This window comes from Polypterus senegalus, chromosome 5 (genome assembly GCF_016835505.1).
Source record: "Polypterus senegalus isolate Bchr_013 chromosome 5, ASM1683550v1, whole genome shotgun sequence".
Taxonomy (NCBI): domain Eukaryota; kingdom Metazoa; phylum Chordata; class Cladistia; order Polypteriformes; family Polypteridae; genus Polypterus; species Polypterus senegalus.
In genome coordinates, this window is record NC_053158.1 from 140,191,477 (window position 1) to 140,211,706 (window position 20,230).

The 20,230-nt window shown below is 36.3% G+C and overlaps 1 protein-coding gene across 2 annotated transcripts in view; it reads left to right on the top strand.

The window, feature by feature from the left end:
• Nucleotides 1–20,230, top strand: part of zgc:111976 (uncharacterized protein LOC553663 homolog) — a 91,369-nt gene that overhangs the window by 7,812 nt on the left and 63,327 nt on the right. The window contains exons 3-4 of one of the 2 annotated variants that reach the window (XM_039753403.1): nt 1,058–1,139; nt 1,304–1,358. In XM_039753403.1, coding sequence (XP_039609337.1) covers nt 1,058–1,139; nt 1,304–1,358 — 137 coding nt within the window. The remainder of the gene's footprint in view (nt 1–1,057; nt 1,140–1,303; nt 1,359–20,230) is intronic. The other variant, XM_039753404.1, reaches the window with a different exon arrangement.

A 20,230-nucleotide genomic window follows, 5' to 3' on the forward strand; every position in this document is an offset into this window, starting at 1 on the left:
CCAACAGTATATTCCATAAAAAGGTAATTTTGGATTCTGGAAATGAAGTAAAAGGAGTTTCTGCCAACTAAAACTTGAAATCAATACCATATTACTTCAAGATGTGGTGATATAATATTGTAGGGTAGACCTGAAAGAGAACACCCTAAATATATATTTTTTGAGCAATGAAATGTAGATGATCATTTCAAGTTTGTATACACAGTACAGTGAAATTCAGACTTTCATGTCCCCTCAGACAGCTGACAAAATACAATACAAAAACACAAGAATATTTAGCATTATTTTTCATGTCCTGGGTCCTTGCTTCATGGAGTTTGCATGATCTGTCTATGTCATGCGTAGGTTTCCTCCAGGTGTTTTGGTTTTCCTCCTACAGTCCAAAGACTTGCAGGTTGGTGAAATTAAATTTGTTCTAGTGTGTTTTTGCTTGCTTGGTGGGTGGTTCATGTGGGAGTGTGTGTGTGGTCACCCTATGATGGAAATAAGGTTTTGCTGGTGTAGAAGACAAGATGAGAAAGTGTAATGTCATGTAAATAAGTAAATGGGTCTGGAGTGGGGGATGAGGTGGTTTTTGACATGTGGTGCAAAAGACAAAATATTTGAAGTAGGGTACTGTAAAGGGGATGGAGTCAGTGAGGTCAACCATAATGACAAAAATGTGGTATATGGAGGTCGTGGTGGATGACTTGTGAAGCATAGGTGTTCTATTAAAAAGGCTAAGGATGTGACAATTGGTGGAATTAAATTTGGGTTTACCCAGGATAGCCTCGTTTCCCTAGATATGTTTGCAACCTGGATGTCTTATTTTTCTTTTATTGAAAAGTGTGTGTGTGTGGGGTTGTGGGGTTTTTTTTTTTTTTTTGGTTGCTGCAAATGTTGGGGTAAGTTTGTTTTGCTCTGTGTGTATATTTCCTTATTTCATGTTTAAGAAATATCAATAGTTGTGTTTGAACAAAATTTTATTTTGATGCCTATTTGAATTCTATTATCACACCTGTACCCAGCACTGACCTCCCCAGTTTAATGCTGGTTCATTGTTTCTGTAATATTTCAGGAAAAGCCCATTGGAATGTTGGGGTCATCAGTAAATCAATTATTTTTGAACTGCGTGGCAAGTCTCCAAAAATCTTTAAATGGTAAAATGGTATTTTTGCTGGGGGATTGGGTTTCTATCTTTGCAGTTGTTTACCTTTGTTCCAAGAAATATTTTGTTACTTTCCTGAGCTGCCTCTTGTATAAGATTCATTTTAACCAGCAGCTCTGTTTTAATGAGGATATGTATTTTTTGTTTTTTTTAAAGTTACTTCCTTTACTGGCATTGTAACCAGACTGGATGCTATATCAAAACTGCAGGGGTGAGTCATTTCCTACATTACGTTTTACTTTTATTTTGATTTGATAAATTTAACTCTAATATGACAATGGTGTTTCTGTGTTTTATAATAATTCATTTTCTGGATATATATGTGGATGGGGGGGGGGAGAGAATCTGAAATGCACATGAAGTATTTTGTTATCTTAGGCATATCATCTGATATGATTTTTCTATCATTTTGTTTTAGTTGTTCACAATATAATTGGTAAATACACCATCACCATCAAAAGTTTGTGCATCTCTACAATGGAAAGTGTCTGTTCCTGCATGAGCAACTCTATAGGACTGCAATTTGTTTAGAGATCCGTGCTCATTTCCTTCCGAGAGCTTGTGCTTTCCCAGCAGAAAGTATTCAAAATTATGTAAACAAGCCAGTCATTTGGTGTCTTACATGCTTTTAAGAAAAGCTTTAGTAAAATCAGTCTCTCAATCTGCTTCCCTGAGGAAGGAATAGAAGCTAATAGACTTGAGACATGTAAGCAGGGATGGACTTGGAACAGAGAGAGCCACTGGGCTTTGAACCATTGTTTGGTCCCCACCAAGGTGTTCTGAGTGAACTAGTATGCAATGTCAAAGCTTAAGAGTCACTTAAACTTGAATAGGCAGTACACAAGAACAGCAAGTAGTGTAAAAGTATGCAGTAAGATTATGAATAGCAGTAAAAGCCTTTGACATTATGAGTGATAGAGAGGAAGAGTATGCAATGCCAAAGCTGCAAATTATATTTGATAGCCACCAGAGCACAGTATTCCATGTCAGATGTTAAAATCAAAGAAGATATGATCCATTTTCACTATCTAGTTGGAGAGAGGAGAGGGCTAGGAAAAATATTTAAAACTGTTATTCTGCCACCTTGGTTTCACAATATCTGGCATCTCAAGTGGCTAAATTAAATCTAGGGGAAAAAATGATTGGATTAAAACCCATTGGCAGTCGTAGGTTTTCAGTGGCTGGCAAATTCTAATTACTTTTGTCAAACTACCAATCAACTTTATCTGTTGCTCATTTTTTAAACAAAATACAAACTCCTTACAAGTAAGTTGAAGTGATTTATTTATTTATTTTTTCACTCCTGATCTATATACAGCAAAGTTCTCCGGTCCTGGAGGGCCACATTGGCTGCAGGTTTTCATTCTAACCGTTAATTTTTGACAAGTGTGTGTGTGTGTGTGTGTGTGTTTTTTTTTTTTGCTACTAATTAACTCTTTTCCTTTCACTTTAATTGATTTATTCCCCTGAATTTCTTCATTTCTTTCCTTAAATGACACCCAAACAGAAGCAAAATGTGAAGTGAGTAAGCCAACAGAAGACCAACTAAGTCAGGCTCTCAAACTCCAACCAGTTTAATTCCACCCAACTGCTTAATTAGGTACTGATTCTTGTTGTTAGTTTAACCCATTCTTTAATTCTATGGGGTTGTTGCTGCTCTCATTGTGCAATAGCATACATTTCTGAAATCTATTTTCTATTCTCTAAGAGTGCTGTTTAAAATGTTTTGGTGACCTGAGCAGATGAGCATTCCTGAGACCGTCCTCTTTATCAGATATTGTATGATGGACACTGTTTACTGATCGCTTTGTATCTCATTGTTTGGATGCTAATTTTTAAGGAAAAAAAAACAAGGGGTCTGAGTGTTCAAGAGCAAGTCATTTCAAATTAATTCAAAAGAAGTTAATTAGCAGCAAAAATGGTCACTAATTAAGAAGGGTTAGAATGAAAACCTGCAGCCTTCCTCGACCAGAGTTGGGGATCCCTGATATAGAGGAAGGTCCATAAGGCATTTCCAAAAAAAAAAAAAGGATTTGTTGATCAATACATTTGAAACATGCTTTTGAATCGTATGCAATTAGTGCAAAGAAAGCCAGCAGCTCATTATAAGCTATAGCCAACAACGTGAGCACCCCGTAATTTGGTTTCAGTATGCACTCATTAACAAGTTGCTGTGCACATTGATTTGGCTTTCAAAAAATTACAACTAATATGCCACCAATTATTAACAGCTTGAAATCCTGTAAACAATCTGCATCTTTCTTGTTCCCTTTGGGATATGCGATTGGCAGCTTTGAAAGTTGCCCAAAGCTGCTGTTGCAGCACAAATCATACAAAATGGTGTGTCAGAGTTTACCATCTAAGCAAAATCGTCCTCTTCTTAGGTTTTCACAAGCACTATAACATAAAATGCTGTGGATTGGGGAAGAGCTATCACTATTGTAACCTGGTAAATCATTTTCTTCTGCATGCACTTTTTGTGATAACAAACCCTATTCAACTAGCCCTGCTGTCCTTCAGCCACCCGCTGTCACTACCTGCAGCTCACTAAAGAAGCATAAGCACGGATGCGACTAGCTGTGAACAAGTTCTCGCAAATGACCGTTAAAGAGAACTTGATCATCCTGTTTAGCCACAGGATTATTTCTATGAAAAACAACAAAAAATTCATAGATTTATGGGATGGGGGGTTAAATTCACTGTAGTTTTGGGTGCTGAATTCAAAAAATGAAAAACATTTCTTTCCATTATGTAAATTTATCTGTCAATTTTTTTTTTCTCATTGATTTCTGCAGTATAAATGTTTCATTTTCACGATCATTTGTTTGAATTTTTAATATTTTCTAGTATTCTGTTTAAATGCAAAACAATTATTCAATAATAAGGTCAGAGTATTGCTGGACAACACATTGATAAGTCATAGCAGTATGTCTAAACCTGTCATTCTCCCAGCAGTGGTACACTTTACTGAAATGTAGCAAACATACCTCAGTGTGACTCCGTCATTTGATCAGTGCATTAGTAAAGGATTAGGAAAATTTTTTGTTTTATTGTTGTTAGTTCATATTATGGCCACTGAAGTCTGTGTGAGCATCCCTTGTGTGTTAAGATTTATGAGAAGTTGGTAGTAATAAGAGAGAGTGAACATAACAGGTTTTGTGAAAAGCTTATTACACCTACTTTTGGAATAAAACTTGCTGACCCAGGATAAACCAGTGGACCCATTTCAGTGTCTGCTCCATTTGTGTTGAGGAACTAAGACAATTGGCAAAAGGTAAGTAGAAGACACTTGCATTTAGTATTCTGATAATATGGTGTGAACTGAAATATTTATTGTGACAATCATTGGTTGTTACAGCAAATTTCAAGGATATAACAAAAAAGAATCAGACTTTGTTAAATCTTGGTTTTTCAATCAGCAAAAAGTACTTTAGGTGATAATGAAATTTGTCCCAACATGTTCTAGGAATGGACCACAGCTGTTTACTCGGGATGAGCCAAGTGATTTAGTAAGATCTAGGGCTTCCCAAAAATGCTGCAGAGCTCTTGGAAGCTCCTATATGTGATGTGATATGTGATTTAAAGATAATGTTATTAAATCTAGGCACAGCTCTTCCTTGGTACTGAAATACAGAAGAGTTTGTGAAGAAAGCTGGATCCTTAGTTTATTGCACTGACATAAATGCCCTAATGCAGGTACTTGGCAGAGATTTCAATGCCTAAGAATGGAAGGTATTTATGGACTCCTCTAAAAGAAGCTTTGGAGTTCTTCTTCATATTAAATACATGTAGAAGCCTGTTGCTCACTCTGTGCTTTTGAAACATATACTCCAAGTTATCTTAATCTTCTCAGATGAACTGTAATGATGTAATGTTGGGTCATGGGTGGGAACCTGAAAGTTCTGTATATCTTACTGGGCCAGTAGTCTGGACCTACAAAATTCTCATGTTGTCTCTGTGTGAGATCATAGAACCAATACTTGTATGTTTGATTCAGAAAAAAGCTACAGGTTAGTGGATCCTCAAAGCCCTGATAACACTGCATCATATTAAACTTTTAATAAGCAGTTTGTCAAATCCCTATCAAAAGATGGATCCTGTTTTACTAATTTGTGGCAAAAAGCCTCCACGTTTGTCTGAGTCTAAATTGAAAGCGGGCATTTTTGCTAGATCTGATATTAGAAAACTTAACTATGCAGAAGTCTGTGCATGTAAGTTAAAGCTAACTAGTCTATGTATATAACATGTAATTTTTAGTTTGCTAGCCCAAAAAATGCTTCAGCACATTTTGGTTCTTGAGAGTTAACAAGATAGAGAGAGAGAAATAAATACATCTTTCGGCACATCTTTAAACTTGGAAACCTTGCATGTTGTGAACTTGTAAAGACTGCTTGCTTACAATGAGGACTTATGGTGTGGAAGTCCCTTTTCATTTCTTGTGTACTGTGTAGGCCTTTACCAAATCATTTTCAGTGAATAATTTTAAAAAGAAAAAAATCTATTACACTTTTGCAATGTATGTACTTGTTTAGGAAGATCCAGATTAAAGGGGTTTAAGTAAAAAAAATCTGTGTTCCAATTTAAAGCTCCATATAACAATTGTGATAAGTAACCTTTATCAATGCAACAAAACTTAAGACCATTTGAAGAAATGATTGGTTGCAAACTTGAGACCTGTGTGGTTTTTTAATTGCCAGGTCACTTCCTCCCTGTATGAACTTTGCACTCTTAAATGAGTGTCTTCGTTCAACTGGTTGATCTAAAGTGGCCTGTAATTTTATGCAATGCACAGCAGTACTTCCTCAGATAAACTGCATTTTGTATCTTGAGTCTCTGCTCTGTGTTCATATAAATAAATATGTATTTTTTTTTTTTTAAATAGTTATTTTGTCCACCTGCAGTCCTGTGCTGAATCCAAAGAAATGTAAAGATTAATGTGCCACCGACCTGGTGATAACTAAATTTTCTTGTTTTAAAACCTACTTTGTATTGCATATCACATTGTATGGACTACAGGTCACCGATGTGATTACCAAAGTGTACAACACACTAATACTTAAAATGTTGACTTTTCAGTTATGGCCTCCACATTACAGAAAATGTATAATGAACATTTACTTCACAGATTACAAGACTGTGAGGTATGGGCCAGATGATGATGAAAAACAAGCTGAGTTTTAGCAAACGGATTAGCAGGTAACGGAAGTGTGCTACATTATGAAGAGAGTTAGGGCAGATCCCAGCTGTATTTTAAAGTGCGTTCTCCAGCAAAAGCATGGGGTTAAGCTTTTCAAAGATAAGCACACAAACTTTAGAATATATTCCTTGCCCAGAGAGAACCCTAAAGAAATGGCATGCAAGTCATGAAGTTAGGTATTTATTTAGATAGGTTCAGATTTTCATGATATGTTAGACAAATTATTTTTACACACACAAACATTTTAAAGAACTTTTCCCAAAAACTATACACAGTTTTTTTTGCTTGTTAAGAGAGCACCACTGAATGACGGAATTTCCTTTGGGCAATGTAAACAAATGACAATTAACAAATAAATAACATAATTAATGACTCGAGTCCACCATCTAAACCTCTGTTCAAATGTCATCTTGGATCATTTCTATTTAAAAATAAATAATAATTCAGATTCTAATTTATTCTAAACATTTTTGAATTTTAATGCAAACTTTAAAATATCTGTCTTTAGGCCTTTGTTTAAGCACCCCCCCGGAATATTGCTTATGTTAATAATCTGTTATTTTCTGTATGTGACCCTTGTGATGGCGATGACATGTACATTCATTTTGAAAAGTGATATAGCCTGTGGCAATATCTTTCAGAACTGCACTATGCATGATCTTCTACTTGTAGCATAAATTTCAGAAAAAATGCATTTTTCTCCAGGAACTGTGTAGGAGTAAAACTAGTGAGCCTGAACTATATAAACTTTTTTTTTTTTTTTCTCCACTTTGAGCCAGTTAAACACAAATTTGTATGCCGAAACTACAAACCAATTGTGCATAGCAGAATATGCTATAGGTAGCAAGAATACTGGACAAAAAAAAAACTTGTAGGACCAGGTCCGCTGTCCATGTATTTTTGGACAATACAGCAATCTGCTGTCTTGTATGGTGTAAAGCTCCTCGGGCAACTTTTTTATTTCTTCAAAGAGATTTTGACTTCACAGGGTCGATTATGGTTTCGATGCCATGTATGGCGTGACGTACTAGGGGAGGCAATTTATAATAAGTGGGGTGGTGTGTACAGTTGTGTGGTGCTCCAAATGTACTGATAACTCTTCAAAGTCCAAACTACTAACAGATTTGTAAGATTGTGCCAATGCTTGTGGTCAGCCAATTAACACCATTCTCACTCGAGCCCATCTACAATAGTTCCTGGGTGAATGAAAGGTAAATACCCTGGAATAGGAGCTTAAAAGTACCAAGAGCTACCAGTGGCCTAAGTTCCTGCAGTGGGAATGCCACAAATTTTTTTCAGTTTCTAAGAAGTCTCTGGTTTCTGACAGAAGTTCCTGTGGTAAGTGCCTATTGTAAAACCCACTCAATGTTGCCAAGACTCACACCCACTTTATATTGAATTGTATTATTTGCTAAGTAGGAATAAGCTGTAGATGGGGGGGAAAGGAATACATAGCAAGACAATATGACTTCAGATGAGACCTGTTCTGCTGTGATGGGATAAATTTGAACAGAAATGGCATTAATGTATTGGAGATTTGTTAGTGGTAGTTGGTACAGGATTGTTTAAACTAGGGAATGGAGGGAGCAGGAAGTTTTGCAGGGGTCCAGCTTAGAATTTCACATAAAGGGACGGGCAGTAGCATGAATATAATTTATCTTCTAATATTTAAAAAGATCTAACCATTAGTCATTTAGTCTAAACTCAACAAAATTTTGCATACCTCTCACTTGGTCAGGAAGACACCACAGGCTACATTGCAACCCACAACTAAATTGGAGGTACCTTTTTATTTATTTTACTTTTTACTAGATTGTTTTATGGGTGGTGCTCCCTGGTGGCTCAGAGTAAAGGAAATCCCAGAATAGACTAGGAGACAAAAGGACCAGAGCTTAAAAATTACTTGCCTAAGCAATGTTGGGTGCTGATGTGATTTACAAGTTAATGTTGAAAGTTCTAATAGACTGTTAAAAAAACGGAGTAAGTAATTAAAAAGTACATTAATCATGACTCTGGGACCAAGAGGTATGAGAAAGTTTTTCATTTTAAGCAAATGGAGATTAATAGGTAACATGATGAAATTGTTTAAAATTTTGAAAGGAATTGGTACAGTGCATCTCGGCTGTTACTTTAAAAATGAATTCTCCAACAAGAACAGAGGGATGTGCTTGGAAAGTTAAGGGCAGATTATGCAAATAATCATAGATTAGAATAGAATCCGTTAACCAAGTAGTGTGTTGGAAAGTAGGACTTTGGGGACTTTTACATTTTGACTTGGTGGTGTTTGTAGTATCTAGCTGAATCGGATGGATGAATTTGTTCAGCTCAATGGTCTGTTCTTATTACAATTGGGGGAGAAAACCCTGTCTGGAAACACAAGAATGTGTAAAAGCTAAAACGGATAGCCTGTGGGTATGGGATTTGAACAAAAAAGGCTGGGTCCACAAGTTAGTGGCATGATGCCCGGCTTCATTATATTTGAGCAGGATTTGATTATTTAAAACCAACAGATTGACTTAAGCCTATCATTGGGAGATTGCTATCGTGAAATAACAATCCTGAATAGAAAAAGTACTTGATCTTTAGGATATCATGATAATTCTGTGGAACACTACAGAGGAAGGGTTTTTTTCTTAGAACCCAAGTTTTGAGTAATGATGTGGGGCATGGCTTTTGTTGTTTAATGCTGCACGTGGATCTCTGAATGGACCTGTTGGGCCCAGGGGTCCCTAAAGTTCAAGAAGGACCTCATGATAACTAAATCAACTGGACTTTTGAAGTCCGGCTCTTTCTCAAATATCTATGGAGAATAAATGCACTAATAAGTCGGACAATAATGATATTGTTAATGAATTTGCAAGGAGTAAAGCAAGACAGAATTGCCTATGGTATGAAAACTGATTTGCTAATTGTTGTCATTTTGCTTGTGGGACTGGAAAGCAGATAAATGATGCCCTTAATTTCACACTTTATTGTGGGGCATGGTATTAGAGGGTTTTAGTGAAGTTATTATTGAATCCAAAGTGAGTATAGGTAATTGGGAATCTCCCCACTCCCCAATTGTCAACTCATGTCAAGCATGCAAATCCCATCCTAAAATATTGTTGTGTAAACTGAGTATGTGCTGTCTACTCGGCTTGTATAGTGAACTCCTTAGTTTGTGTTTTGAAGTCCCATAATTACAACTATTGACATTTAGTTGAATAATACACTTTTTCATGCACTGGCTAGATACTTTGGCTTTGTTCCTGAATTTAACAGACATGTATATTAGGTTGGTTTTTCTAAACTAGCCAAGTGAGTGCATGAGTGAACCTGGTGATACTCGAGTAGGCTCTTGTTGCAAACACCATGTACCTATTTAGGTTAAGCATGTAGAAGTATGTCCTATTATAACTAAAGAGAGATGTGAATTACATTTAACTAAAAACCCTTCCTTAGTGTGGGTTTATGCATTAGTGGCATAATGTCTTTGAGGTCTTGCAGCTAGGTATACTGTTGGAGTTAATAAATAAATACCTACTGTGAAAGAGGTATCGTTCATATGGTCAGTGCTTTTAGACTTCGGCCCAACTTTTTCCTCATGCTGTGATGTGGTGCAGTCTTAAGTCTGGTCCACAGAAGAGATGCCTCCAACTAATATTTTTTAAGATTTGGCAAACTTCAAGTATTTTTTCATTTGTGACATTTTTAATGGTACCTAATGGAAGTTATTGGAATTGAATTGTATAAATTTACTAGCCATGTGTGCCCAACTACGTTGCGCGTGTTAAAGTTGTGTGTGAAGGGCTCCCTGTTTAAACACGGCAGCCAGTCGTGAACTGGGCCCTTTGTTGCACAGCATTATGATTTTTTTATAAGGAAAACCAAAATTGCAAAAGAAAACCCTTGGACATTGATTCGATAGGAACGGCCTACTCGGAATCACTGTCCGAATTGTAATTATGTGGTGGTGTAGGAGCATTTCTGCTTCTGTCCGTTCACAGTCCGTCTCGTTTTCATGACGCTGTCATTTCCTCTCACGATCTCTTCTCAACCTTTCTCCAATTTTGCAGGTTGCTTTGTGGCAATCCAAAGAGTTAGGCAATATACACAGAGCAATGGTTCTAAAAGGGGGACACATGGGTATCCAGACTCTTTAAAGCACAAATAGGGATCACTTCACTGACAGGTGAGCAAGCCACGGTACAACTGTGAGACGCACAGCACTCGCCGGCTACTATGTAACAATAATAATTTCCGGAACGTGCGGTTACGTTGTCATTAATTTTACCCACTGTCTTTCTTTCATTCATATGTTATGTAGGCACGTACCTTTTATCCTCGGCAATCTCATTCTCTAACCAGGCCTCAGGAGCTAACCAGCGTAACACTGTCCAACACTGTTCATTATTCCAGGACATTGTTGACATCTGTGAGTAACAACAACATACTAAACTGGAAGGTGGAATTCGCGGACAAACCAAGATCAAGATCTAAATGAAGATCTCTTTAGTTAATTTAAAGCACAACAGTTTGTTTAGTTTGAATGTCTGTGTTTTGAGGTATGACTGGAGTATTACAGTCTTCAGTAGTATAATCCTGGAGGAGATTCTTAATGCAATGACTATGTTTTAGCTGTCTCTCTACTGCCATCTAGTGCTTCTTCTTCTAATTCATTCGCGGACAAACAAAGATCAAGATCCAAATGAAGATTCTATATAGAGATCTTAACCAGAGGTAGGAACATAATACACAAAACCTTCTGGTGAAAAGCCTCGTCAGAAAGAGCAAGCTTTTAAGTGTTCAGTTTTATGAATTGCTTCAATTTGTGTATGGAATTTTAATTAAGTTGATGCATGTTGCCAGATGTTGTTGTTTGCATCCCAAGTTTAGAATTTGTAGCTTGCTTCATCATTTATTCGTGAAGATATTTTCATTTTCCAATTGCCTAATTATTTTAGCATAAAAAATCCTTTGTTTCTTTGCTGATTTGCTCTATTATTGAAATTCTTAAAGATTTAAACATTCAGTGTCAACCAAAATCTAATAATTGAGAGAGGACACTTTTTAAGTGAATAGTCTTTAATTTTAAGTAATTCCAACACCTGCTGGAACCATGTGAAAAAGTATTTTCCCCTTACCATAAACGGAAAGGGTTGTACCAACTTTAGCTGAAATGGTTTCAACCAAATGCTCTCCGTCATTCAACCTAATTATTATTCTATAGCTGTTTTGGTGTTTTGGCTTGCTCTCCCTTGCAGAACTGCTTTATTTGATGAACATTGGGAGGTGGTTTTTTTTTGAGCATAAACCTTGTTTTATTCTTGGCTTAGTTTTGGACTGTGAATCAACCAGTCCAAAATTTTAATATGCTTCTGATGATGTTGGGTGGTGGTTTTTGTTTTGGGTTGCTGTCTTTCTGTATGGTTCAGCTATGTTTCAGCACCAGCTTCGGCTCTTGGACATAACTGAATATTCTCATCATGAATTTACAGATCAGAATTTAGTCTTTCATCATTTTATTGCAAGTCATTCAGGTTGTGAGGCAGAAACGCATCCTCACATTGGCTTGCATGATGCACTTCTTATTCCTCTTTCTAAACTTTCATTACCTGAACCTTTTGTGGAAGCCCAATATTGTTAGAAGCTTTTTTTTTTCTTTATACAAATTGTTATGTTTACCTGTTTGTCTGCCATAGGCTATACAAACAAGAAATGGGATAATTATTATTTTGCAGTATGACCTTTTACCTAATGATGAGGTTTTTGGCTAAAAACATGAAAACATTAATTAAATGAAAAATTCTAATAGTAGAAATGGGAAGAGACTAAATGTCAAACATAAATAATGTGGACCTGCCTGCTCTGTATTGACTTAAATCTAAGGGTTTCTTGTGACAGAAACTGCTCCTAGATAGAATTGTGTTGGGTTGTTGTTTTTTTTTTCTTATCCCAATATGACTTCCACAAAGCTTATCTGAAAAATGCCTGTAAATTGTCCACTTCCTTTTAGCATATACATAGCAATTTAATCCATGAGAGTAGACCATTCAGTCCATCAAACTAATTTTCGCAAATACCTAAGATGTCCCAATATCTGATCCAGATCCTTTAAGATTATCAAGGTTTCTGCTTCAACTGTATGTCTCTACTGTATAGTTTGTTAGATTCCCACATCTCTTTACATCAAGAAGTGCTTTCTGGGTTCATTACTAAATGCTTGTAACCTTAATTTCCACTAGTGTCTTTGAATACATGAGTTGCCCTTAAGTTGAATGAGTTCTCCTGAATCTACTTTTATCAGTGCCTTTTGAAAATTTTAAAATACCTGGATTAGGTCCCTGCGGAGCCTGTCAGAGTATTTATATGTCCTTAAGTCCAGGAATGCGCCTGGTTGCTCTCTTCTGTACAGCTTGGACAGAATTGCACACAATACTCTTGATGTGGTCTCGCTGATGTTTTGTATGCAGATAGTCTGAGCATAGCGTTTCTTAGGTTATATAGTTTAAAAGTTTTGAATATAAATCAACACTTTATTTGCATTCTGAATCACTTCTGCACTTTGCTTAGATGATGAATGTTTTGTCAACATTTAACTCTTCAGTCCTTTCAGAATTTGCTTCCTGCAGGACAGTGTCTCCCATCTTGTATTTATAATTGACATTCCTTTTGTACACATGTAGCACTTTGCTCTTTTTTACATTAAACTTAAAGCATTTGTACTGGAAAATTGTATTTTTCAGCTGTACTTTAATTTTGCTCATTCTTGCTGTTAAACCATTTAAATCCTTGTGCCAGCCCAAGCAGACTGGACAGGATTACACTTCTCATTTATTAGTCTGCATACTAATTGGCAGCTAGAGATGGACTGGATCAAGAAGAAATGAAAGAACCTGTAAATCCTGCACAAACACGTTGCATAAAAATTGACTTGGATCCAAATGTCCAATTTGCTGTGGCACATTTGGTTGCAAATTGATGCACATATAATATGACAGATGGATTTGAAATTGACTCTGCCATAATGCCAAGAAATACAATGTCGAAATGAAATGATAGTTTAATTATTTAACATTTTTTTCCAGCACATTGAAATGTCTAGAATTTAACACTGATGTTGACTTGCCAATTTAAGTTGCATTTTATGTTGTGCAAGCTTCTAAACTTGCCAACTTCTTTTAAACATTGTTTTCAGATTTTAAACCATCTGAAGCAAATTTTACCATTGAACGAATCGTAGTTTAGAAATAAAAAATTGTTCAGGTCAAATGTTTGCCATAAGATTTGAGAGCTTTAAGGAATGAGTGTGTACCTTTCTCATAATGAATGCTTACAGTATTTATCCATCAATAGGTTTTATAACCTCCTATACTTCTATGTGTCCTTGCAAAATACTACTTACAACTGTTCACACTCATTAATGTAGAGTGCATGAAATAATGCCCCATGACCATTTACTGGCGTAGTAAAATGTGTTTAATTAAATTTACAAATCTTGCCCTTGCTAAGCCATCATCTTGATATATATAAAATATCTTTAACTCATCTAATTTTAAAGAAGCTGAAACCTTCACTTGTGACTGGAATTATATGAAGTTCCCCTTTGAAAGGTGGGAAAAATTGTAATTGTGGTACTTTATTTGCAAGTATTATATACTGTATTATAGATCTACTTGCCCCCCCCCAAAAAAAAAAACTCTTAAAATAGTATTACATCTGTGTGGTCCTACCATCTAAATCCATGTGTTCTCTGATCTAAATAACATAATAGTCTCAAATTTGCTTAATCAATTTTAGGGGTGCAGAATCAGATCCTAGCAGTATAATGCACAAGGCAGGAGCTAGGCATTGGGAAGACACTTGTCCATCACATGGCATACTCTCTTGGAATCGTCAGTTAACTTGGCCAGTTTGACAAGTTCACTTGTGGATGATGACATTATTTACAAGCTAATGTTATTAACACTAAATGATAGTGTGAAGTTCCTACCTTCAATTGAAAAGTTCACTTTTTGGCATTTAAGAAAAGTGAAGCCTTCTTACACTTAGAATTTTGACATATGGATCTCTTTCTTTCATTACTCATTAAAAATGAGTCCATATGTTAAAGCATTTCCCATTAGTCAGTAATGGCACCTGAAATGAAATGTGTTCTGTACAAATCATTTGCATTGGATGAATTTTGGCCTACTGCTTATGATGCTGCATCAGTTAGTTAAACTTTGAGGAGATACTGTAATTGTAGAGCTCTCTTAAGGTCCTTTAACAGCATCTCCATATGGTTTAAGGCTTGACAGCCAGCTAAATTCTTACACACGGTAGTAAGCTAGCTGGTGTGCTTAGCAGGATGTGGAGTCATTGTGGGGGTGGGGGAAGCACTCCATTCCAATTTTCATACATGCAAACTTTCTAAACTGAGATCCCTTGAGAGTAAACCTAAGCTGGGTTCTTAAGTTCCAGGGGTGACACTAACTACAGGATTTATTAGGTGTTCCCCATCTGTGATAATGATTTTACTTCAACATAACAGCACCAATGCTGAGCATTGTCAGAACAGGAGAAAGACAGCCTGACCTCTCACGGATCAAGGACTGGAAACCCAAATACAATAAATGGGTTGAGGGGAGGACGCTCAAAGTTCAGAGGTAGGACACCAGACCAATGGAGGTAAAGCCTCCGAATGCACCCCCCACAATGGAGGTAATCTTTGGCAGTCAATATTTGGGCATGACTAGTTTCCAAACATGCATAGTATAACTGTAGATAAAAATAAATTTTATTGCTTTTGAATAAGAGAACATTATTCAGTCTTGCATATTAATCTAATCATAGTGCTGTCATGTTTTTGATATCACAGCATCATATATTCAAACTACACTAAGGAAATATAGTGAGATGTGCAAAGGACAATCCAGTATAATGCATTTAAAAAAAAAAAAAGACGAGAAGCTCAACCATTTGGAGCATGTTTTCATGGTTTTTTAGATTTGGAAAATAATAAGTTACATTTGAGTGCCTTTCACAAACCCAAGGTTGCTTTACATACAAAGCAGAAAAAAAAATTACACAGATGACAAAAGTTCGTAGAACAGGAAAGTTTTCAATTGAGATTTAAAAGTGCAGAAAGAGGAGCAATCTCAGAGAGACTGAGGAAGAGTTCCAGAGTTGAGGGGCTATAACACTGAAGGACCTGCCTACCAGGGTGGAGAGTCTGGTGCATGGGACAGTAAGGAGACTACTGCTTGAGGACCTGAGGGAGCGACAAGGAGTGTAAGTAGCTAGTAGCTGAGTGAGGGAGAGGGGAGCAAGGTTATGTAGAGCTTTGAAGGTGAGAAGCAGAATCTTGAATTTAATCCTTAATGGAACCAGTAACCAATGAACCTGGGAGAGAACAAGTATGGATGATAAGTAAACTATCAGAGATTTGTTTAATACTCCCTGGGCAAACATAATTCTGTAACAAGGAGAAGTACTTCTGGCTAGCATTAAACAAAGAATTCATGAATTGTGTTAAGGCTGTGTGAAGACATTTTGTTGCCATTTATTGTGAAGCCTGCTTAATTAGAACAGTTATGATGAAAACCGGGCATTCAACCGAACAAGTTGATCCTTCCTATTTGTCTAGACTTTGTCTAGTTCCCTACAGTCCAATTATCCACTTGGTACGGTCTCTAATGTATGTATGGTTCTTTGCATGAAGAAAACTTTCCAACAATTGTGTAAAATCTTCCACGCTTTTCCAAATGTCCCCTTGTTCTTTGTTGACAATGCTCTGAAATAGAATACATTTTGTTTTTGTTAAAAATTCCCTTAACTGATTTTTTTAAATTACTTTAATCTGTTTTGAGAGACTGGACCACATTTACTAGGCCTTCATGTTGTGGACGGGAGCAGTAAGAATATTTGTGGGTATGGGATTAAAAACCATCCCGCACCCAGCTCTAATATAGTATTATCGTATATAAAGAATACGTTGAAATACTTGTGTCCAGCAAACATGCAACCTAGTCAAAATCCTCTTCAACCATTATTGGTGGCTTTTTGGCATGATGAACGTTAAACATTTTTGAAAACATTAAATTAACTAATAATACCGGTCTCTATTTTTCATTTCACAAAAAAATTATTCGTACAATTGGATGTTGGTTACTGGTCATTCTTGTTTGTCATCAGTGCATTGCGTTGCCCTCTGACTTCCTATGACAAAATACAGCCATGTTGATTTACACACTAAACTGAGAGCCTTGCAACCACCAACTCCAAAAAATAATATAAACTGCTCAAAAAAAAAATAAAGGAACACTTTGAAAACGCATCAGATCTCAATGGGGGGGGGAATCATGCTGGATATTGATAGTGATATGGACTGGGTAATGTATTGGGAACAAAAGAATGCCACATTTGATAGAAATTTAAAATTATCAACCTACAGAGGCCTGAATTCAAAGACACCCCAAAAATAAAAGTGAAAAAATGATGCGGCAGGCTAGTCCATTTTGCCAAAATTTCATTGCAGCATCTCCAAATCGTACTCCGTAGTTTGTATGGCCCTCACATGCTTGTATGTGTGCCTGACAATGTCTGGGCATGCTCCTAATGAGACGACAGATGGCATCCTGGGGGATCTCCTCCCAGATCTGAACCAGGCCATCGCTGAGCTCCTGGCCAGTCTGAGGTGCAACCTTGTGGCGTCCAATGGACTAAAACCTAATGTCCCACGGGTATTCTGTTAGATTTAGGCCAGGTAAGGGTGGGGGCCAGTCAATGGTATCAATTCCTGGAAAGATTGCACAAAGTGAATGACTTGGACTGCACACTACATGTCTGGTAGCAATTATAACTACTCAGGTGTCTGCTGATTAGTGCAAGGCGAGTGAAGAATTGAACCAACTATTTTTCTACCAGCATACTCATTCTTTCTAAGTTCTTTCTTTGAAGATGCTGCCTCATACTGGGAGCTTCTTTGGAAGGAGCACACACAGGCTTCTTTGGTGACTTTTAAATTTATCATGCTCCTTCTCAGTGCAATTGTGGGTGGATCTCAAGATGCAGTGTAGTGTCTTATGAATGATGCACCTTGAGGTTTATTTACTTTCCAGTTATATTACTGTGGTTATCTTAAAGTAAGCAAATGGTACTTGAATTTTAGTATCCCTTTAGCTTGGGCTGCATGGTCTAGGCTGAAACACTTGTATGTAATGTATGTAATACAAAAAAACAAATGGGCCATTACTAAACTGAAATGTTCATATTGTGCAGAATCTCTAGCTGGGACAGAGAAGTGTGAGCTGACCTGATTAGCTTATTGCAATTAGCACGAGAAAAAAAAACTCCAACAAAGTGGAGGGTTGTTATAAATATTTTAATAAGTTCAATTAAAGACCTTTATTACTTTTTTTTTTTTTTTTGCATAACATCTAGTAGGTCTATTCCTTCCATTGCCCTTAAGCAAAATGTCACTGGCCATGATAAACAAGACTGTATTCAAATTTTAATTTCTTCTAATAGAAAATGCAAATATTTCATGTTTACATTTTCATGCGAGTAGCCAGGTGAGCCTCAGGCTTTCATTTGTTACAGAGTAATAAACTTTTGGCAGTGTTGAGATTGTACAAATAGTATGGGGGGGGGGAATAATGGAAAGCTTTTCTTCTAAATCTTTGCTAGGCATGTTCCAAAAGTCACTTCACACTGAAGAATATGATGAGAGGAAATTTGCAAATGTAACTACAGCTTACAAGAACTGGGACATAATGGTGTGTTTATAATATACTGCACACACACACACCCTGTTTATATGCTAGAGCCCCAGGCCATGCCATACTGTAATTTGCAGATCTTGCTTGTGCAGTATAACTCAAATCTTGTCATATATCTAGCACAACTGTTGCAGACACTTCTTGCCCATATGTGTTCTGATGTCAACATTGTTTTAATGTGTTAATCACTAAAATCTGCCAAATGGCACAGTTGGAGTTCTAGTCCTTAGAGCTTAATCTAAAACATTTAGTTTAATCTAAATAGTCTCCCTAAGTTTTGTGGTGTTTATTTGTGTGTGTGTGTCTTTTGTTTCCTTCTCCATCCAGCACCCTCACAATGTGAATTTATGTCTGCTTCTTGTATTGTTTAACTTCTTTTCAGTTTATTTTGTACTAAGAATGTCATAAGGCTATATATCATTGGCAACATTAATTGTTTAGTTATAATCCAAAATTGTAAAGTCAACTCAAATGGAAACACTCCCAGGATATAATCATGTGCCAACGTTTATTAAATAATCCTCATTTATATGGGGTCCTTGCTGTGGTGAGGCTAATTTTACATTTATTTAGCCTTGGAATGATGTATTGAACAGCTTGACTTCCATTTAAAATTCCCTTTGTTGGTTTTTGACTTGACTTTTTGCTTTGGACAGTGTTGTGTGTTGTGTGGTTTTTTTTTTGTTGACTGGATATTTAAAAGTTTTGGCATACAGTCTTCAATTAGTTTAACTTCCAGCTAAAATACCTGAAAGTGTAGTAGTTTGTCTGTAGGCTATATGTTTAGTTTAGTTTTTTTCTTTTTTTTCTGGAGACTTCTTTTTACCCCCCGGGCTTGGAACAGGAGAAAAAAGTGGTCACTCTACATTATCTTAAATAACTAACAAAACGAAATGACCTTAGAATTAAACATCTATTACAATTTATTGCTCCAATTACTACTTTTAAAAGCAAAAATACCTTGGTTTTAATGGGTCAACTTAAATATACGATTCCTTTAACATTTGAAGAAAAAATGTTAAGATTTTATGTTAATTCAAATACTAACTCAAGTTTCTTTGGAAAATAAGTGTAAACAATCATCTTTGTGTACAAATTGACTAATTCTTGTTCTGTTTAAGAGCCGTGCAGAACTTTTTTTTTTTTTTTTCAACCTGGTCTAAACCTACTTGAACTGTCCTTATTGTATAGTAAAAAGAAAACTGGCAAAAACTCCTAAATTTATTCCAATTTCCATATCCCTTGGTTTCACATACAGACTTAACTGTTCTGGGTTGATGCATTCCATAATTTATTGTGTTTTATTTCTTTTCAATTTTTTGTTGTATATCAATGCAGTGATTTGTGTATCACTAGTTACTTTGTATTTTTTTGATGTAGTTAGATTTAATGTATTTGTGGTGTTGGAGTATTAACAAATGTTGCTGAATACTATGTGTAGAATTTTTGTATTGAAGGCTTCTTGTGATTTTTAAATAAATGTAGACCAATACAAAGTAGTTCCAACTAACCTTAAACCACAAAAACACCATAAGAACTCCTACCAACCAAAGATTACCTAATGTAGTAAAAGGAGCAATAAGATGTAGACAATCTGGGGGGACGGGGAAGCATGCACATGGTACAAAAAAAGAAACACATGTTAGTGGCAAATCGTATGCCATCATAAACACGATTTGTTATTTCTAAATCTAGAAGCCGGGTGCAGCTTTGATCTCTGCAGCAGGTAATTCAGTAAAATATGGGTGAAGAAAGGATTTCCATTATTTAGGGTTAGGTTATGGTACTGAAGCATATTCAGTCAGAGGCTAAGATTTTGTGTGCAGAGAATAGTTTCTACTGGAGAGGGAAAGGAAAGCAGAAAGAAGAGAAGGAAAGTATACAACAGAATTTACTTATATAGCACATTTTCGTACAACAATATAGCTCAAAGTACTTTACAAGATGACAAAGTTGCAAGGAAAGAAAAACAATTAAGATAAAGCAATACTATTAAAGAATAAGTAACAACAAAACAAGGTCAAATGGCCAGGAGGACAGAAAAAAAAATCCAGTTATCCTGGAGAAAAAAAAAAAAACAATCTGCAGGGGTTCCAAGGCCAAAAGACAACCCAGCCCTAACTGGATACAGATGACAAAAAAATC